This window comes from Chanos chanos, chromosome 13 (genome assembly GCF_902362185.1).
Source record: "Chanos chanos chromosome 13, fChaCha1.1, whole genome shotgun sequence".
In the NCBI taxonomy this organism is placed as follows: domain Eukaryota; kingdom Metazoa; phylum Chordata; class Actinopteri; order Gonorynchiformes; family Chanidae; genus Chanos; species Chanos chanos.
In genome coordinates, this window is record NC_044507.1 from 14014566 (window position 1) to 14037162 (window position 22597).

General features: G+C 40.8%; 2 protein-coding genes across 3 annotated transcripts in view; one reads left to right on the top strand and one right to left on the bottom strand.

Moving 5' to 3' along the window:
• The window catches only part of cep112 (centrosomal protein 112), a 94233-nt gene extending 91346 nt beyond the window's left edge, over positions 1-2887 (bottom strand). Inside the window, exons 1-3 of the mRNA XM_030790251.1 lie at positions 2788-2887; positions 2002-2192; positions 1449-1600 (exon numbers count right to left, since the gene is read on the bottom strand). Of these exons, the coding sequence (XP_030646111.1) occupies positions 1449-1600; positions 2002-2192; positions 2788-2887 (443 nt within the window). The remainder of the gene's footprint in view (positions 1-1448; positions 1601-2001; positions 2193-2787) is intronic.
• Positions 2888-4354: 1467 nt separating this feature from the next.
• The window catches only part of prkcab (protein kinase C, alpha, b), a 90603-nt gene continuing 72360 nt past the window's right edge, over positions 4355-22597 (top strand). For both annotated transcript variants that reach the window (XM_030789861.1, XM_030789862.1), the window contains exons 1-2: positions 4355-4521; positions 5621-5652. In XM_030789861.1, coding sequence (XP_030645721.1) covers positions 4355-4521; positions 5621-5652 — 199 coding nt within the window. The remainder of the gene's footprint in view (positions 4522-5620; positions 5653-22597) is intronic.

The following is a 22597-nucleotide window of genomic DNA, read 5'->3' on the forward strand; positions in this document are numbered from 1 at the left end:
AGCCTCTAGTGTGTTAATATACAAAATGAAAGCTGAGCCAACGTGAGAAAATTTTTTTCCTTTACTGGGTGAAGGAGCGGTCTCCTCCAAGAAATACTCTTCCAACAACAAGCAAGCGCAGATCAGACGAGCAGATGAAAAGGCCAGTTAAATAATGCATTAAAGAGCCGTTTCTCTCTCTCCTCAATGCCCCGGCGGATATTAAGCATTCTGTATTCCCGTTCCAGTATTACCCTTTCTAATGCTAATCCTCAAATCCAGCCACTCAGTTCCGATTCCCGCTCCTCATTAATTGCTTTGAGAATCCAGTGTCATTACACCACGTACATCATTAAAGCTCGTAAACGCCCAGTCGTCAAAGGCGATACCCTCAAAAAAAAAAAAAAAAAGAGCCAATCCGAGTTACTGCTTCACAACGAGGTGCAATATAGACATATTTAATCAAGCTAAGCTTCCGCTCTGAACTACACACACAAAGTGCCGTTCTTATGCTTCTGAGGGAAAGCGTTGGACGGATGAAACACACTGAAACATTTTGACATTGAAGTCACTCTGCGCAACATCTTAAGCTGTATTTTCTGTGACAACTTCCAAGCGATGGCCTAAGGGTTTGGATGGCTCATTTTATGGTTGAATTTGCTTTAATGACTCAACTGCAAGAGCTTTTCAGATCCTGGTGTGGACTGATATTCCTTCCTACCAAAACATTCTCTCTCAAGTACCTCATCCATACTTAGCAGTCCAGGTGTATGATGCCACATGGACATCATACTCTGTTGCTAGAAGAAGAGGTTGGTAAAGCAGTGGAAAACCTATTGAACCTGTTGTCTGATTAGATTATAGTGAAATCTCGATGAACGCAAATGTTGATTCTCAAGAAGCTTTAAGTATTGGATGGGCATATGTTCAAATGATTGTCAAATGTGTATTATCCATATCACATGGCTGAGTGATATAACATTTCATCTGCTATATCAGGAAAGATCTGCATGTGGTAGGGACTTTTGCTCTACCATTTAATTGTACTGAGGGCACATTCATATGCACGAAAGAAATTATTTTCAGGTTTAAAAATGCAGGCTATCACACACGGTGGTCTTCAAAAAGTGGAATTTTTGAAATACGACTAGTGAGCTAGTTTATAGATTTACAAGACAAGACAAGAATTGTGACAATGCAAACTTTTTTGTACAGAAAGTCATGCTTTCTGTACAACATAGTGTATGGAAATGTAGCGCAGTAAGAGCAGGGAGGCAAACTAAACTCATTGTAATAATTTTACTTAAAAAAAAAACCCAACACACCATACTGTGACATGGACTGTTACCATCCAAAATTTAAATGAAATTAACAAATTTTTGGCAACCCCACCAAGCTTCATTCCATTATATACATTAACAATGCACACTCATTTGAGTGACAGCACCTTGTCTAAACGAGTTTCCTACCTGTGAGAATTTGACAAAGGGGATGTGCTCTCTCTCAGCAGACTGGACCAAGTGTCTTCAGTCTGGCCCAATTCACCAGTCACCCAGTCAGGCAGAGCGGCAGACTTCTGTTCCAGAGCTCTACCAACCAATGGCTCATCAAAGTAGATGGACTACCACAGGAACAAAAACTTCAGTACCATATGACAGAGCAACAGCAAAATACATTTTTTTCATTAAAATAAGGATAGCCTTCATGCTCAGTTTCAGCTTTAATTTTGCCTGTAGGAGTGATTCTGTATGAGAGGAGGCTCGTCTATGTAATTTTTGCCACACATGGTCACAAAAACACTCCACAAGTGCTGTAGAGAGCACTAACATGACTTTGTGCAGCAGGGAGTTTCTGTTGCCTTGAAAGAGAATAAATAAAGCATACAGACACTTACACTGGTGCTCTAGTATCATAATTAACTTATTTTTAATATCCTAACTAATTCTGCCATATAATGTCAAGAAAGAGATACAGTTAACATATTTAGTAGCACAGCTATTTCTATGCAGGGGGCATACTCACCATATACGTGGGTAATGTCTTAAGAGTGCCTGGCTCAGGTTTGTGCATAAAGGGACCTTCAAGAGCGCCTCGTCTGAGCATGTGTAAGAGGAGTCGGGCGTACATGTTGCGATTTTTTCTCCCCGTTAGGCCAGAGCCGCATGCCACAGGATCACACAACTTCTTAATCCACAGGGCACATCGCTGGCGCTCTAACTCAATGTTCATTTGAACAGAGACAGAGAACCGAACATAATTCAACAGGAAAAAAACGATGTTCAAAAAGACTGGAGGTCAAAAAGTGATGACATCCAAAAAGGGTGATAACACATGAATGTGTTAATAAAGCATACAGCCAGCTGTGGTAAGATACCGAGATGGTAAGATACCAACTAGTTACATAATAATTGAGGTCCATGTACAGGTGTGCAAGAAAAGATACAGACTGTGCAGTCATTATAATAATTACTGTTTCTACCACGCAGCTTGCAAGACGCATGAAATGGCTGTTGAGCTGACCTCTTAAACTAGAGGAAGGAGGAACCCACCTCAATTACATCAAAGATGATATAAAAAAACATGGCTGATTCAAGGCTCATTCTTTCTTGGTGAAGCTCAAATCAGTGATTAATTTACTGCAATACTATTCCAATTACATAAATTATTGTCTCAAAGCATTACTGTTCACAACATTTGTAAGACAAACAGTGAGCTTGGATCATGGTGATGAATACCTACGCGGTTATTAATTGAACAAAGATAAGATTATAATTTCTAGTTTGCGCGCTCACATTGCACTTGTCTCACCTGATCTGTTGGGAAGTTTTAGAACGTATGGCTTCATGTCAACGAGATGGTGATCAAACTCGCCGTCTAGTTTCTCCCAAGAATCGCCTTGGGTACTCATGTTGGCCTTGAAATGGACAAAATGAAACCCTTAAAATATGAAACCCAAAAAAGACCAAGTTCTGTGGTCTGGAATGCATACCCAAATTCGTCGAAATACGAATAAATAACAAAAATCGGGTGTTGCTGACAGATCACTTTCATGTAAATTAACAAATTAAATTGACATTTAAGGTATAGCCAACTTCAGAAATGCATGACGAGAGTAATCAACAGGTAACTATTTCTAAACCGCAGTTAAACCGCTTGTCGAATACTGCACTCTACCAATCAAAGTACATGCAATTGGCTGATTACGCTGCTGTAACAATGCGATAAGTGTCAGATGCTTGTGAGCGACTAGGGTGTAACTTAATTAGGTAAATTATGCTAGCTAACTACCAAGAGAAGCTAGCTTGCTAATAGCGACCAGTTAGATTGTTGCGCTTAAATTAAAAACGCGTACTCGATTAGTAAATTTCTCTAAAATAAATCTATGCCTTATACGTTTAAGCCAGAAATGGTGTTTTAAAACTTTATAGAAACGGTTAACAGCGCAGGCTTCTACTTACTTGATTGTTGCGTCCCTCAAACGGTTTCAAACTTCAGCTTTCCAAGCACCAAGCAAACGCAATATCCTTTTCCGGGAAGCGTTCCTGTTACCATAGAAACTGATCGAGACTAACTGAACCTACGCTGATGTGCGATTTAGAAAGTGTTTGCAGAAGTTTTTCATGTCCATGAAGGAACCATATCCTCACCTAAATCCTGATCTTAACTACTATAAGATAAATGCTGAACCGATGTCAAATCAAATTATAGTCCATTTATAACGAAAGCTCTACGATTTCCCGCTTTATTTATTAATTAGTGTATAGCCTACATCGCACATTACTAGTCTGTCTCAAATTAGTAATGTGCGATTGAATGTGCGAACTAGATTGTCTCATGTCTCATCACCAGTTAATAGTCATTTCAGTCTCTTTATTTTCCCATAGTAAGCGTTGTATAACTGACATAATGATACATAAAATATTGTCACATGAAATAAATAAGACAGAGAAGTCTTCATAAGTAGTATGAGCAAATATGTCCTGCTGAAATGTAACGTTATTACAACATGATAATGTGTATAAGGTTGCCTTCAGTTTGTTTCTTGAAGGTTGTAACTTTAGGGCTTCCAGTTTACGCTCATTTATTCGCTTCAAAACACAGCTAGTTCTTATTTTCTCCACTTGATGGCGTAGCTTGCTTGTTTCCTACGTCAAGAAAGAGCCCGCTAGATTCACCTCCGTTGGTAGATGATGAAGTCTGTTGACGTCACTTTAAATGAGAGAAGCGCTCGTAGGTAACAAGAGAAAACCAACTGTGTAGTCGCCTTCCTCCAGTTACAGTGAGCGTCTAGTGTCAGCACTTACACAAGAGGACAGCAAGAGGATACTTTGGAATAAAATTAATCGGAAACGAGGGACAGCACTATTTTGCTGATATGGCTGATCTAATACATTTTAATGATTCTTCAGCTGGGGTTGCGAACCGATTTGCCCGAAAAGGTGCTCTGCGGCAGAAAAACGTGCATGAAGTTAAGAATCATAAATTTATTGCCAGGTTTTTTAAGCAGCCGACATTCTGTAGTCACTGCACAGACTTCATCTGGTAAGGGTCATTTCTACTTTTTAGGTCATTGTCATGAAGAAGTTCTCTTCTCATTACGCATTAACTTTGTAACTTTTGGTGTTACACAGTCATTCTGGTTGCACGGACTAAAATGACCCCTTAAATGTTGCTTAACGATGTGATGAAGACGATGCCTGTTAACTCGGTACCCCAACGGACAGTTTACCATTGCGCACGGCAGCGCACAATGGAACTTCTGAGTAGCGGGTGCTTCGTGTCCCTATGAGCTGTTTAGATATTTTGATAATGACATTTTTTGTGCAACTGTGCAGAAATCTCTGGTCAAAACTCACGCGCTCGTATTTAGAACATTTACAAATCGAACAACAAAGTTCCTGAGACAGGTTGAATGGGTTAGAGATGGCTCAGCATTGAGAATCATGCTTATAGACAAATACGCTTCACTGGCACATTTTTCTCGTGTGTCATGTTCCTAGGGAGGCTAAAACAAATAGTAAATATGTTATACATCTTACTACCGAGACATATATACAGACACTTACATACATTACCCACAGACATAGCCGATATGACAAGTCCTCACAAAGGAATGCTACCTGGCAATATATTGTTCAAGAACATGAGCTCATGTCATATACTATTGCATTATTTAGAGTATGACACTGTATAGAGTCACATGCTCTTTAGCTAACATGTCTCTTTCTTGCTTTTCACATTTTATACAAAGGCTTACAAAACATTAATACAAGGGTTTAGGGCTGATACTGATGTATGATAAACATCAGCCCTAAGGCACACTGCTGTTTCTTATTGCTTTGTTCTAAAAGGTAATTGAAAACAACTTAACAGTGTACATTTTACACATGAGAGTAGGCTACTTTTCTATGCTTTTCATTGTTAAGTAGGCAAAATAAAACAGTCAGGCACAATAAGCAACCTACACGGTTGAGCAGTGTGCCCAGTTGATTGTTTACAGGCATATTGTTGAGTGCTTTGTGGTTCCTTTGTGGTGGAATTGCAATTGTCTAGATGTTATCACCAGACAACATCAGTATGTATTTGCCTTATACTGTCTTCCATACACTACAAAATTTTTCTTTCTTTTTCTATTTCATAGGGGTTTTGGGAAACAAGGATTCCAATGCCAAGGTAAATTACTCATGATACTGTCTGTCATGAAGAGGGTGTGTGTGGTGAAGGGGTCTAGGTATATGTGCATGTAAGCGTGTGCATTTCTCTGCACGTGCACAAATGCATGTTTGTCCTTGCTTGCATGGGCAAGTGTGTTTTGTATGTCTTGTGTGATGGAGTTTGAGCAGGAGTTGAAGGATGTGGTTAAGTCTGAAACGTATATTCAGTACATATTCTTCTCAGTTTGTCTCTTTGAAGTACTTGGAGATGTCTTTTTGGAGGCTTCAAGGTTGAAATGGATACCAAAGTATTTATGACACAGAGATATTGTAACAACTTTAGCTTTAGTACCATTGTAGCAGTTGTTAAGGCACGAGACCTTTTATCTAATATAGTCACTCTGTAGTTTGGAGCATGCCTGAGGCAAAGTGCATTAGCCAGATGTTTTGACACCAATAAGATGTTCATCTTACATATAACTAACTTGCTCTGAACGTATAGCAACATTTGCCTTAAAAGATACCATTAATAAGTACAAGGATAAATGTGCGAAGTGTGGGCGTGAAAATCCTTCGCTCTACTTTGGTGTTTCCTAGCAGTAACATACTGTTCTTTTAAATTTGATAACAGTGTGATATCTGTTCTTTGTTTCAAGCACAATTCTGTCCTCATTTAATACTGTCCATAAAGGAGCCGTAGCTGTGTGGTCGCTGGCCTGAGACACATCTCATTTGGAAGACTGTTTGATCATACTTGTATATTTTATGGGGCGTCTGTTCTGGTTCTTGAGAAGGGTCACGGCAACATGCGAAAACATCCTGTCATTTTGTTTTTACAGGCAGCTTTTTTTTCCTCGCTTTTTGTGTCTTGATTAACTCCAGTGTCCTCCTCTGTGTTTCCTCTTTAACAGCCCTGAAAGGACAGAGAATGAAGTATGATTTATTCAATTCCCTCTATGAAATGGCACTGTTTATGGAGCGCAAAAGAGACATTAACCTGAGAGGTTGAAGGCAGCTAGATTGTCTCATGTTTTTACGTTTTCCATAGAGTAGTTTTGGATGTTCTTCTTAAAATGGCTTTTTTTTTAATATTCTCTTTTTGCATGAATGAGATGTTCAGAGAGCCATTTTAGCAAGCTGAAGATCTGGATAATCAATTAAAACAGTTATTGAATAATTTTATCATTTCATATAACAATTTCTGTAACATACAAGGAGTATGTGTGTGTGTGTGTGTGTGTGTGTGTGTGTGTGCGTGCGTGCGCGGGTGTGTGTGTACAATTTTGCACGTATGCATGCACATACAAAACCCGGTAGGTGTTTTTATGTGTCATCAAACATTCAGGATGTTTGAAAAGTTCTTTCAGAAACACAAATAAGTATATAGCATGCATCACGCACATGCAGATGCACAGACATACACACAGTACCGTGTTTATCTGTTATGAAAAAGTGTTTTGAAGGCCTGATCAGTTACACCTCTGCCATGAATGCACTTTACACGACCAGGCAACTAGTATCATGTTATGTATTGCTACACAAAAATATGCCACACTTCTCAAGGGCCTTGGACTCAGTCCCATCTCCCAACTCTACACCTCACCAATGCAGTTTCTAGCAGTCTAACATGTCTCGCTGGACACCTGATCCAAATACAGAGTGTGAGTGGACACCGAGGTGAAGGTCGGAGAGGAAGTGCCACTGATGTTCCTCGTGTCTGAGTTTTTGGCCTGTTAATGCCAGCAGCCTCATAGCAGGTTCTCGTTTCTGTAAGCTCCTCCAGGGAACACAGTCCTAAGGTTTAATTAACTGTCACTACTTACAATATGTGCTCTGCTGATGTCTGCTAGCAAAATGTTATCTCTGCCCTCAGTGCTAAAAATCTACATTTTAGTTGGGAGGTTATGCTGCACAACGAATGTCATGTGCTCAGTAGAAAGGTTAGTGAAGAAAAATGTGAAAAAAATACAGACATCTGCGGTTAGTGAACATGTAATGAGGCTGAGTCAGTAAGCTTGTTGAACAGCTGAACAGAGAACACAGCACTTATATTGTTCCCTTAGGCTTCAAAATCAGTCTTAGCCACAGGGCTAATGGTGGTCAAACTCAACAGTTCAAAGTAGGTTTTGTAAAGTTGGAGCTTGTTGATAAGCAGTGCATTACTGACAGGGTCATTTTTTTTTGAGGGTTCGGGCCTCAGTGGTTGTCACAAATGACCTTTGCTACGCTCAGTCGCCACGTACGCGCAGCGATGGTTAAGCTTTTCACGAGCGTGCAGAAACCACACAGATGGTCGACCCATGATGAATCGTGGGCAGCAGGAAGACGGCTTAAGTGTGCAGTGGAGTGGGAGAAGTGACGTGAGTGGCAGAGCATAAAGTGCATGTTCTTGGAAACACTTGGGATTTGAGAGAAGCAAGATGTTCAGTGGTCTGTAACAATGAATGGACTTCTTCTCTCGGGACTTGGCAAGTCGTTCTAAGCCTACTGAATATTATAGATAATGGCTTTTTGTGGTTCTGGCTCAGCAATGTATGGATGAAGCACTTAATTCCCAAGGATACCTGCAGTCAACAGAAAGGTCTCAGAAGATGCCCATCCTTATCTCCTTTCCCTTAGAAAGACCTCAAACATTTTGAAGTGTTTTCTTTCAACTTGTTAGCCCTATTTTCCCAATTTCACAGGCAAAAAAAAGAAAAAAAATTAGAAAGTGAGAAATATTGTTGACTCAAAGCTCTTCGTGAAAGAGAAATACAAGTGCACAAGGACACAAATGCACTTGGGTCTGTCACCCTCAGATTTGGGGCGTGATGTGTCCCAGACCTTTGATTTATATGTGGCCCCTGATCTGGCTGCCTCTAATGACCAATCATAAGCTGAACTTTGAGCAATGTAGCCCAAACTGTTAATGAGGGCAAAACCCCTCGCTGCTCTGCGTGGCCTTTTACTGTGACAGGGTGTTCCATTAGGAGCCTGTACATTAGGAAACAAGAGTCTGTTTCTTTCATACTGTAGGTGTGTTGTCCAAGTCCAGTGCTGGATAACCACAGCAGTGCTTGTTTTTATTATAACGTGCAAGTGAGACAATGAATTCAAGCAGTCAATTAATTATGAAGTTCTTGGCTAGCTGGAACCACTGTATTATAGCTGAGTTCGAACAAAAACTGCATTTTTGGGGAGCACTGGTCTGCTGTGTCTAATTGTATAGCCTTTTATTATTCAGTTGTAATATTGTATGAAGGCATTTCACATGAACACTCCGCAGTGTGGGTGCTTAAGCTTCCAAACTGGTGATATTTAACATTATTGAAGAATAGAAATGTTTAACACAGCCCTTCATATAGGCAGTCCCACAACTTTAGGTGGGTGAGCTGTGTGTGTGTGTGTGTGTGTGTGTGTGTTCATGCGCAGCCCTTGTCTCAGAAGGCTGTGCATGTTGTGCCTTATTTACCATAATTACAGGGAAACACAGGGGATACCATCCATCACTTCTCTCCTGGTGCTATATCACACTGGCAGAAATGCACACCTGACCCACACAAATAACAGCACAAGGAATGAGGCCAGAGAAACAGGAAAAGAGGCAGAGAATGGAGGGAGGCTCTTGCCACCTGCTCTGCTGACAGATTGTTGGTAACAACGTCACCTTATCATCCTTCCCTAATTTAGAAATATAGTTAATTTCTTCCTTTTGTGGACGAGAAAGTATTGAAAAAAAGTCGATGCTCAGTGAAGTCAACGCTCAGTGAACTCAACGCCAACATTCTGGCATTGAGTATTGACTTGTACTTTCTGAGGCACATGATAATCACACAGGATGCTGTAGGTAGACCCTCAGCATGACTTGCTATGTATTGTATGCCTTCAGGAGCTTGTTTGGAAAAATCGACAGGGATACTTAACTTTTTTTTCTTTTGTCTATTTATTTGTTTGTTTGTTTGTTTGTTTGTTTGTTTGTTTGACCAAAGTTTAACTGAATGATTTGAAAATTCTATTCAGAAACTCTCATTTGTCCCCTTAATTCTCTTTCTTCTCTGTGGTACATTATTGCTAGAATATTCCCCACAGTGACCAGTAACACAGTTGTACCATTCTGATGTAACAACAACATATGTTGGACACAGTCCAGTCAATCTGCTCCTCTGGAGAAGGTACATTTTGTCCAGGTTCCGATCGCTAACCGAATCTGGCAGTCTCCCGTCTGGGTTTTTTTTGTTGTTGTTGTTGTTGTTTTGTTTTCCCATGGATCCAGTGCTAACATGACGGTTGTTACCTGTAGAAGTGACTCAGTGGCTTCCAGTTTTACAGTTGGCAGATCATGAATCATCTGGGGTGGTGGAGATGTTCTGCCTTTCTCTGCTTGTCCCCCTGGCCTTTGAAGTTACGCACCCAAGTGAACGGGCCCTCCATCTGGAGAGCCTGGCCTCAGTCAGAATAGCAGAGAGTTATGCCACAATAGCAGTTATGCCACAAGTCACGGTCTGCTGTGTGAAGAAAAGGAAAGGCTTAGGGGCCTCTCAAGCTCTGTTCTCTGAGTTTGCAAAGTGCTGGCAGACACAAAATAAACAGTTTTATAACTGCTATCAAGGTCATGGGTGAAAGGGGAGAGAAATTTCGACTGAATGTTTGGTCTGAAAATGAGCAAATAGCAGATAAAGGGTTTTTTTTATGTGCTTTTGTTTTATTTCGTACATTTGGTCTGGAATACATTTCCTCCTCATCAGTGTAAACCGTCTGTGTTTGATATGTATGCCTTTTTAATATGATTTATTTTACGCAGAAAGTAAGTTCAGCAATGCTGACTAATTTAAAAAAAATGATGTTTTTAATGCTGCGGTAGGTCCTTGGCTAAGCTCTCAGAAACGATTTCTTTCACAGACATAATCATTTGTCATAGCCTCAAAAAGTAGCTCACAGTCATTTAAAGGCCCGGATATGTAGCTCTTCACAAAAGATGCTTCTGCTCCTAAGTGTATGTAATGGGCATGAAACGGCACACGTTCTTGTCTTATTTACTAAGAAAGACAGAGTGTTTTGACACTCGGTGGTCTGGATGTCTCCTTCCACCAGGCAGTCTTTTTTTTTTTTTTCCTCCAGAGCGGTGTGCTAATGAATCTCTCCTGCACATATTCATCCTCAGGCCCTCTGAAGATGCTGCCAAGTGATGACCCACCAGCTGTCTCGGTCACCCACCTGCTCCCTTTGATCTAACAATGAGAGAAAATACCGCATCTCTCTACATCATTTTTTTTAATGTTTTAGGCCTGTCAAAATGCTGCAAGTTAGAAAAAAAGAGTTTGGTTGCAAAGGAGCCTCATCTTGCCCAACCATTAGCTGTGCGTTTTGTGTTTGTCAGGTATATTTAGCCACTGAATTGTTGAAAGCTTGTTTGATTGTCTGCTGACCGATATTATTGATCCTCTTGCGAGTGATGCATGGTATTTATGCAGCAGCAGAAGAATTGAGTCTGAAGGATATCTTAGCATGTGCATTTGTGTGTTATCTTTCATCAGTGGCCTTGAGGAGGAGTGACAGGTGAGTTTAGTGGAGCTGTCGTCAAGTCCTAATTGTAGTGTGGGCAGAGAACCATTCATCAACTCTGCAAGTACAGTAAACCTCATTAACCAATGACACGCCAGAAGTGTGGGGGTGGTGGAATATGTGAGAAAGAGATTGCACTGATGGAGACATGATACAATAAACATGTTACACAACACAGAGCCCTGTTTCTGCTCCTCACAAGTCAGACTCTGGGATCTTGTAGCTGTTTTCTGTTGTGCCTTAATCATTGCTCTGGGACAAGTCTTTTTCTTTTCTTTTTCTGATGTAGATTTATTAAGGTCAGCAAAAATCCTCCCCCAACAGAATAATAACCATGGGAAAATCCTATAGCAGTGTCCCTCTGTGATTGCCTGGGCAGTGTGTAATATATTACATTGTTGCTTCAGTCTAAAAGAAGTAGCTAATTAGAATTTGTACAGTTTGTTTGGGAATAAATCCGTAAGAACATCTCTTTTGTTTATGATGTGCAGTACCATAAGTAATAAAGATTGGCCGAGCCATTACGTTGAAAGGATTATATCTGTACTCAGTCAGCAGTTAGCAGTGAAGTATAGCCTTAATGGTCATTATTCCTCAAGCCTTGGCAATTAGGCTGTTCCATCTGAAAACACCTGCTGACAATTTGTGTCCAACCTCAAAACAGATATTTAAACAAATCTGTTAAACTGCATACATTGCATTGAAACTATATTTGTTTTGGATAAATCTAATTATTAAAATGCATGTTTTAGAAGTTAAGCCCAATCATCAAAAAAACAAAGTATACTTACGGGGGAAAAAAGACAGAACAGAGCTTGTGGGTTAATTATCTACTACCACTTGGCAATGTAAAATTCAATTCAACTCTCATAGACCATAGATCTAAAATATTCCGTATTCATATTCTTTTCGTCTTCTCATCGGCTCTGTTGGAACAAATGTCATGACAACCTCAACTTCCAATCATTTTAGATAATTCATGTCATCCCATTAGGCAACTACTAGAGAAAAGTAACACTAGGCCGTTAGCCAAAGAGGGCAGACATTAGTCTGCAATTTGCACCATTTCCTAAAAAGGTGGAGCTAATTCTGGAGAAGACCTTCGCTATGCCATCCTTTCAAAACACTCAAATGACATCAATAGCATTAATTACAAAGAGAGTAAAGGCTCTGTCAGTCAGCCTAATTACGTGTTATTCTACTCATCCCCCTTGTCTCCAAGTGTTCCTGATCTTAGAATGTCTCACGACTCTTGGTTCGTCACACGCCGACAAGCAGCTGAATGGACCGTTCTGTTTCCAAGGTAACTGCTCATCTGGGCTTTGGTGTTTGTGTTGAGAAGTGATGTAAGAACAGCACTGTGGTGATGAACATAGATGCATATGATAAGCGCTTTCACACCCTGTTTCACTCTGTGACTAATGTTGTCTGTCTCTCGTGAAGCCGTCAGCCACCTGTAGCACTGTACCTCGAAAGCCGGTCGAAGCATTAGAGGCTTTGGGAGGTGAGGCTCTTGGGCTGCTTTGGTTGTGGAGAAGCTAGGAGAAATACCCTGTGCAGGGAGAGTTCATGATGATCATGATTGTTTTCCCAGCCCTCCATCCCCCACCCCTTATCTCATCCTATACCACACAGATCATTTACTTTCGCCAACAAGAAACAGCTTATAATGATCACAGATTTGTGACGGACGGTCCATTTGTGTAATTATAAATGCAATGCTTTATGATTCCTTTATTCCAAAAAAGAATGTGAGCTAAACTGTTTTCACACTGATTTCTTGATGGCTATATCTGTAACCCCAAGCTCAGTTCCCATAAAACATCCCACATGGTTAGGCCACTACAAACTAGTGGATAGAATCCTTTTGCTTCCCAGGGACACAGACCAAAGGACAATGCATAAATCTGTCTTCTCTGTTAGTTTAACTGAAAACTGACTTCCAAAGAAAAATTGTAGAGCGATGATTGTTCTGTTACATTTTTAGTTATGTTTATTAAATTGTTGGTCTGTGCACAAAGTTGTATATAAAGTCTCCCGTTTTATGAGACACGCTGCCACGTGGTTTCGGTTACAGGCTGCCAGAGAAATTCAAATAGGCCTAAATATTTTATTTAAAAAATATTCTCTCACATTGGAGCTGCAAGGTCATGTCTACATGAGAGGATTAGATGTTCTAGACGTGATGACTGACAAAAAAAAACAAAAAACAAAGATGTTTTAAATAAATCTTGTTATGGTGAGAGAAGCTGGGAGCTGTCGGGTGAGGGCACTGCTAATTAATGGAAGTCGGGGAAGCTGTAGTGATTAGCGCCGACTGTTTGGCAGTACACACACCTACTGATGATGACGGACGGGCTAGAGAAGTCACGCTTGTGCTGCTTCCTGACTACACAGTACACATGCACAGTTATGTATGTGTAGTACATGCATATTCAGAGGCAGCTTTTCTGCGAAGGAGTCAGCGGTCACAAAATGAAAACATGCTGCAGTATTAATCATGTTAGATGTGAATTGAAAATGATGAATGAAATGATAATGAAAATACAAGTAGGCTATACTTGTCCAGATGCAATTACTCTGTGGGATGTGCAGGCGCACAAGTGTAAGAGACGCTTACATGCTTACATGTTGTATGGATTGCAGTTCACTGTGTCGTATCAGCAATTAGCCCGTATAGTTATAAATATTATAGATACTGACACATACATGTACATTTTTGTTGCAGTATTCCTTCAGTTTCCTTTCTATCTAAACATTCCATTTTTATTTGTATATTTTTTTTTGGCTAGGGAGCAGTTAGATCCACCAAGGGTAATCGTTTTCACAGGCTCAGCAGAAACATACATGTCATACATGAAACTGAAGATCTTCAGCATCTCAGACTAGAGCCTGTGAAAGATCTCTAATGATGAGTGCTTTCATTTCTAATTTAAAACAGGCTTTGCCATGTTGGACAGAGGAATAACTGTCGCTCGCGTTTCATTTTGTATTTATTGTACCTGCCATGGCGGACCTGTCAGAATACTTCCTTGAAGCCCTCACATGAAAGCAGCGGTGGCAGATGAGGAACTTTCCGGCTCCGGGGCTTTTGGGCCAGCTGTGTCTAAACTTTCATTGTCATCATCATGTGTTTTGCTGAGTCACGTTGTGAGAATAATGAGATGACACAAAGGGTTTTTTTTTTATGCTGTGAAGCAACAGCACACCATCAAGCAGAAAACAAGAGACACAGATTTGCCACAAACAGGCGTAATTCCAATCAGAATGATTTAATTATAGCTCCCTAAAAACACCAGTGGCCTATGGGAAATGAACTGTAGCTCCAAATCATGGCATGGGAGCGAGAATGGCTTCTGTCAAAGCCTGGAAGCCGAGAAAAGCAATATCAAGTTTGCCTTCCCGTTACTATATACATCTATACATACACGTGTGTATGTGTGTGTGTGTGTGTATACACACACATATAAATACACACACACACACACACACACACACACACATATATACTTATATGTATATGTGTATGTATGTATATATACACGCACATATGCTCACACACACACGCACACATACAAGAGAGTTCTGCTCTGATGACGTCACTGTAAATTGATTTCGTCTTAAGTCAGAAATCCCCACATTTTATGTGAGTCATAAGGATATATGAACAGCCATCTTGCATGAATGTTACATTTTGTAATAGCGCTTTATTATATATATTTTTAAGTTTCACATATTGTTCACGTTAACAGAATACTACTACTATTATTACTACTACTACTACTACTACTAATAGATAGATAAATAGATAGATAGATAGATAGATAGATAGATAGATAGATAGATAGATAATCATTGAAGAAAACACAAAGTGGTATCACTACAGAATGAAAGAACTTATGAATATCATTAACTAAGGCCTGTACACTGCCACTTTGATTAGTGTTAGCTTCTATGAGGAAATGAAGATGAATGGATCAATATTCCATGACAGTGTGTCAGGTGCTTTGAACTTTAGTTCCTATTTTTGGACCAGAGTAACCCCTCAGAGAACCAATGATGGAGGTCACACCTTTATGCCCTAATGGATGCTGAAGTGGACGTTTCACACCCATAACATTGCTTTTGTTTTGTTTTGTTTTGTTTTGGAATGAGGGGTTTTAAGTTATATGTAAATTACATTTAGCTCAGTGCCATCTGTAAACTAGATTGTTTGTTGTTACTGTATTGATTTATGACATTATGAAAAAATCTCATAAGACACAGAGATCGTGACTGTAGTGCTCAGTAATCTGACTTGGCAAAGGTCAGTTAAAAAAAGTAAAATATGCCTTGGTTATTAAAGGTAAAAAAAAAAAAAAAAAATTAATGTGGTACTAGCCTTTTTGTTGGCGCATTCATTTTTAGACAGACACAGGATAAACTCCAGTAGGTGAGGGCTTATATAGATACATATATGTGTGTGTGTGTGTGTGTGTGTGCGCGCGCGCATGTGTGTGTGTTTCATGCTGCTCCTCCCCCTATGTGTTTCCTGCTGTCGCTGTGCAGTGAGCCGGTCTCACTGAGTGGGGCCGGAGGCTCCTGTCTCCTCGTGCTGACAGACAGAACACACACACACCTGTCACCCTTCATACACGGTTTCCTGCTCGCAAGGCAACCCTTCATATAGTCTCCTCTCCCCAGCCTGCTCACTAACTCCCGCTCTCACTCTGTTACTGTGCTGTTCATTTAGCCTCAGACTGACATGGCAAGATTGTCTGATACCTCACTGTGAGGATTATTTTGAGGTATTTTTGTTTCAAAAATTAAAAGCTCAATTAGTATCAAATTGGGTAATCTTACCGCTCTTATTCTTCATGCGTTTGCACAGATTTCTTCTCATCTCACGTTTAAAAAAAAAACAAAGACAAAACTGTTATCTATATCTGGAATTTGAGGGTAGTTATTTGTGAGTCAGTGTCATGTAGGCCTTTGGCTACAATTGTTTACGCTGTAATAGTTTTTCACAGCCTTTGTCGTTTGCCAGAGAGCGTCATCCTCTCCTGTACGCGTTTGCGTACCCCTCCATGGATACACTCACACACGCACTGACATACCCTCTTCTCCCCTCTCCTGAAGGAAAGGCTATGTGTTTTCTCACCTTGTGCCCTCAGCCTGGATGGAATGTGACTGCATGAATGCACTAATTGATGGTGCCTCCACTCTCCAGCTGTTCGCCTCTTCCCCTTCATCTGCGGGCTTTGAAACGAGGTCTCTGGCACAGAACGGCTAAATCGTCCACCCGTGCGTTGTGGACCGCCTTTCTGTATTTTTCTCTTGGCATTTTTCTCATTGTTCTGTTGTTATTTCAGGAACACTCCTCTGTTGGAAGTATTTTTGCCCACAAATTCCCACAGTAGGTTGGTTGAGTTGGAGAAAACATGAAATTTCCGAGGGATTTTGGTTGGCATGAGGTCAGGAAAAGACAAGGAGGGCAAGACATGTTAGTACAGTTAGTACAGTTCCAGTTTTCCTTTGGCATGTCTTGGGCACTCCAAGAAAATGACTTGATGTGTGCAGACTTTTGTAGAGTTTCGAAAGACAGTCGCTCAGTGTGTAATCATCTGTGGATCTATATCAATAGTCACTGCATGTCCATGCCATCTGAAAATCTGTCAGATTACAGATGTTGCACCAAGAGATTAATCTGTTGACCTAGGTCACTTGTGTGAATTTGAAAGTATTTAAAAAAAATACAGACACATGAGCCCTGCTGTTGCTCCACATATGCATTTCAAAGCACATCTTTACCATCGTGGCATTCCCAGTCTGTGTAAACATCAGTAGGGAGTGGGCATCTCTCTCTCTCTCTCTCTCTCTCTCTCTCTCCCTTTCTCTCCCTCTCCCTCTCTCTCTCTCTCTCTTGCTCTCTTTCTGTTTCTCTGTCTGTGTGGTCCAAGATAAGGTCAGTGTAAGTTAAATCAGTAAGCTAAATCCCACTGCTTGGACTGATAATTGCTGCTTTGTATTTTGCATTTGTACTTTGCATTCGAATGAGCAAATCCTCACTATTACTGAATTTAACATCATTCCTGAATGCACTTTCACGAGCGCTTCATGAAAATCTGTTACTTTTCAGTGCCTCGAAGCGTTTTGGTTAAATCTCAGTTTTGTACTTTATTCCTACTTATCAGTGTTTTCACATAGTCATCCAAAACGAGGTGTTATTGAGTGCGTGTGGTAAGCTGTCCGCTTTTTTCAATTTTACCTCTTATAATTGAGTTCACTCTCATGAACTTCAAATAAACCAGTAGAGGAACCACCATATGATTAAGCTTCTCTCTGCTCACAGTGCTGTGTAAATTTCATTTGAAAGGCAACACACTGCACAAACGTTAGTACAGTGAAAGGAAAGGACGGCACCGCGTGGTCTTTAACTACTGAAACGTCTGCCTCTCTGACGTTTACACCAAATCTCCACATTTGGCAGTCATGCTTTCTGAATAATTCACTCCTTCAGACTGTCATCGCTCGTTTTTTTTTTTTGTGTTGTTGTTTTTTTTTTCTCTCCCTGCCATCTCAGTGATCAGACGTGTCAGGTGGAAAGTGGATGGGGGTGTGTGTAGATAGCAGGTGTTGGCATTTTGCTGCAGCAGAATTAGGCTTTGATATTTTACTGGCGGTGGCCCTATGTGGATTTCTAGCTCAGGAATAGAAGGCTATACATCACTAGGCCCAGGTGGCCTCTCTCGAGCTGCTGCTACCGGGATTCTTCCACTCCCAGCGTCGGCTAATGGGCTGGCACGACAAATGGGCCTCCACGCCGTCTTCTTCACGCCCACCAATTAGTGCTGGCGCTGCTGTTGTGGACCCCTTTAGTGGGTAGGCGTGTTAGCGCCATATGGACTGCTTTGTCTAAGGCGTCCTGTGAAACTACTGTTTGCTTTTATTTTACCATGCATAGAAAAGCTTCCCTTGTCTGGCTTTAGACGTACTAATCTCTTAGATTCCAGCAGTCAGATGTGATGTTTAAGTTGTAACAGGTAAGTTTCTGTTTTTGGTATGAGAGGTGGTAAAATAAAAAAAAAAGGATGTGTGTGTGTGTGTGTGTGTGTGTTTAGTATCTTTGTTACTAAAGGTGTTTTTTTTTCTACTTGATTCATTACTACAGTGCACTGTACATTTCAGCTGAGTGTTACATACCCTACCAAAACTTCATCACATCCAAAAATCAATGTACACGACTTGGTGTCAACCTGTGTGTGTGTGTGTGGGGGGGGGGGATATTTGCATATCAGATAGAGAGAGATTATTCACAATGAAAGAGAAAAACAGTAAATGAGAGGGAGACAGCAAGAAAATTCTTATTTGAACAACATATTTAACTATAGGAATAGATACATATAGGCATTGAACATCTAGGTATTAAAGACAGGAAAAGTGAAAATAACAAAAGAAATAAAGAAAATAAAAAGAAATCATCCAGGAAGAAAAGCTAAGAGAGACACATAATGAGCAGCATATTTGTACATGTGATCATGTGTGAGTAAGAGAGTGAAGGAGAGAGAGAGAAAGAGGCAACAGGAGTGGAAAAAAAAACCCAGAGATGAAGTAAGAGAGTTTTGAGTGGGTGGGTAGTCTTGCTGTAATAATAGAGAAGCTCTACCTTGAGAGAGTGATTGTGCAGTGGCTTGACTTTGTTTGGGCCCCATGGGCTACGATGGATGCAGGTTTGTCATCAGTAGGTACTGCAGTGGGCGTTAGGTTCACAGCAACCAATTACCAACATTCAGTGAAACAGGTTGTTCGAAGGGGAGTCACGCACCCTCTCATGCATAAAAGTGCCATTAATCAGCAATAAAGAATCCCACTCATTGAGCCATGCAGTGTAGTACACTCACTCTGTGTGTTACATAGCTTGGCCTCATTTAAGAGTGTGTGAACTGTTTATACCTATGGGAAGGGGGTGTTTGACATTATTCACATTTTTTTAAGAGAGAAAGAAGGGAAACATTAGGTAAGTGAGTTTATGTTTCATCATGTGCATTTAGAGTGTGTGTCTTATAGACACACACGTGCGCGTGCGCACACACTCACATGCACGGACATATATGCTCTCATTTACTACGTGTGTATGTGCTTGCGTGAACTTGTGTGACCACGTGCCTTTTATCTGGGCGGTCTGGGGAAACCCCTCCTTCAGCCGCTGCCATTCAGTCCCCCTGTTTGCGCCCACTCAGTTGCTGTGTCCCGGTCTGACCCCGGTCGAGTGAATAGAAGGTGAAGGGCCACGCTGGCAGGGCTCCAGCTGCCTTCTCTCACTGGCCTTCTCATGCCCAGTCAGCCTATGAGGCCAACTTTCTCTCCTCTCCTCCAACAGCTGTGTGTGCTCTCCACACTATAGCACTGCACACGAGACAGAGGCAGTGCTATAGCCTTGCCTTTGATTCTGTACCATGGGCCAGAAAGCTGCAGTATAGTATAGAGATAGAAACAGCTAAACAGAAATTCACACTTTAATGACCTCCAAGGGGAACTTTTTTATTCCTTTGTATCAAAGTAAATATAACTTTGTGTGGTGAAGTTGTCTCTCTGGGCAAGCCTGGGTTAGCAGCATTGCTGTACATCCTAAATGATACACTTCATTAACTGAGACGTTTTGAAACCGCCTCAACACACTGGGACATGGTGTTGCTAAGGCAGATTTGCTCCAACAAATTTCAGCTTTACATAAATACACAGGCTCTGAGAGTCACTCATTTTGGAGCGAGGGGGTGATTACTGATCTCTCTGCATGTGTTCATTGTCACTCTGTTACCATGTGTTACACTTTTATCAAATGAATAAAGCCAGTGTAGACCATTCAACAGTAGATTTTGAGGGTTTATTTATTTATTTATTTATTTTTTGTCTGAAGGAGGTTGACAGAGAAACTCCTCCTTGATTCTGAATGTAGTGAAGGATCCACTTGCTGCAGTTATTGCTCCAATCTCATAAATTGCCAAAATATGCTGGTTTTCAAATGATCGTCAAGTGGTCTTAGAAGAGGGATGGGTGATATAACTGTTACAGTGCAAAGGAAAGGATAAAACAGGTTCAGGTGAAAAGGTTTTACTTGAACCAGTTTACATTTCAGTTGCCCTTGCCAAAATTTGAGCCCTCTTGAACCTCTAATTAGTATTTTGTTTGTTAAATCATCCATTCAAAATGAATTGTCTCAAGCCCCACGTATTATAACAAGTAGAGCTTTATTTCGTAGTAATTACAGAGCTCCTTCAAAACCTGTCTGAGTGAATGCTTCACATCTTAGAAACGTGGGAATCAATATCACAGGAAGAGATTTTCGCTGACAGAATCTACCCTCACTAAAAACGACAGGTTGCTAATGAGGGCAATAATTGAGGGCTTTCATTTTACAAACACACACATTCATTTGCCCTCAGCTCTTGAAGCACGCTCTTATTTTCACGACGTTTGACGATCATATCCGTCTCCTCCTGATCAGTGATTCTAAGGTGTGGCTGCTTATTCTTCTCTCTCTTTTATCTCAAGGAGACGTTCAAAGGCAAAAAACATGTATGAGCTTCAGCACACAAACAAATCGACTTAAAGGATGAGAACTGTTAACTGCGGGGTCACGCTGTCTTTTGTTATATCCTTCTCTTTCATACAGTTGTGAAATACTGTTATTCATTTCTTTGAGTGGAACAGGAGAAGCGTTTTGTTGTTCTGAATGTGGCTGTAGAGCCTGCTATTTGTCTGTGAGTGTGGAAGTGGGTCAGATGTGAGCGCATTCATTTCCCGCTGGGCAGCCAGCAGACAGTAGAGAGTCTTTGTGAAAGAATGACCTGCTGCTGTAGAAGGTACGATTCAGGGTGGTGTTATCTAAGGTTATCTGTCAGGGCTTGCTATGAAGGACAGGAGACGTTAGGAGAAAGGACTACTTCCGCGTTTCATTGGCATGAAAGACATTTTTTGTGCCAGAGGGATCCCAGAGTTATACGAAATGGTTTCAAGAAGGCCGCGTTAATGTGAAATTTTGGAGAAACTGGATAGTTAAAATAAAGTTGTTTGGTTGCCATGTGTAAAGCCGTAGATAAAGTTTTCTATGTGACAGAGATGCCCTTCAGGATGTCCTCAAGATAAGCAAACTTCACTCACATTTACCTTCAGGTTAAAGACTAGAAGAATGCTGCATTGCTTCCGCACAAAGACACCTACAGTACCAGACAGCTGACTCGGGGACACATTTAGTTATACGTGCTGCCATATACGCTTGGGTGCTACAGATCCTGTGAGATACCATCTAGCTCTTGCACAAAGAGTCAGCTGAGTTCTGGAGTCTTCCTCTGGCAGATGCGCTGTAACTGTACGTCTTGCTGGACTGTTTCTGTGTGAGGCAGAGTTCTGAAACTCTGATTTCCTCAGTTTGACATTTTGTGGCTAGAGTCTGGCGCAGCCATTTAACCTTTCACGTCGGATGAAAATCTGCTTGATTGACAAAAAAAAAACAAAAAAACAAAAAAAAAAAAAAACAGAGAAAAGGCCAAGCTACAGTATCGAATCAAAGGCAGCGGTGCACGTTGAGCTGGTGCTGAAATTCTGCAGAAATTGCTCAATATTCATGTTTGATATGGCGTATTTTGCATGCTGAAAAAGAAAGAAAGGAGGAAAGAAAGAAAGGAGGGAAAGAAAAGAACAGAAAAAAAAGATTGAGAAAAGAGCTTGTACTGACAGGAAACTGGTGATGTGATGCCATGGCTATGTGTCTGCAGGGGACTAGAATGCTGTTTTCTCCCAACTGGCAGTTATAGGTAGCAAACATGAAAAAAAAAACCCAGCTAGCTGAAGGATATTGAGCAAGCATTGAGATTTAGGGCAAACTGCCTCCACTACCCTTTCCCCTACCCTATATAAGCATTCTCTTTGCTTTCATTGCTAGATGTGCTTGCAGGATGCAGCTTTTGGTTACAGTTTCAGTCTGAGCTACAGTCAGTTAGAAGCGTTTTGCCAAAAATAATTTGATTGTTCTTTCGTTAATGCACAACTTCATTAGTGTGTGCCAGTCTGAAATATAATGGTTGGTCTCCTACCACACTGTGTGTGGGAGTGTTTACTGAGGGCAGATGTATTCATATTCTCACTGCAAACATGTTTTTGCTCTTCTTTAATTCTTTAATTAATTTTCCCTGAAAAATCAGTTTCACTGTTTTTTTTGTTTGTTTGTTTGTTTGTTTTTTAAATTGTACATGCAGAAATTTCTGCCTATGTGTAGCATCGGGGATGTACAGATTTACGTAGAAGCTGCCATGAACATGGGCACAGTTGAGATGAGTAATTAGGCTTGTCCGTTTTGTACCCCAGGAGGACGTCTCCAGAGGAAACCATCAGGGGAAGACTGAGAACTGCTTATATAAGAGAAAGAATGCGTTCCCTCGGAGAAA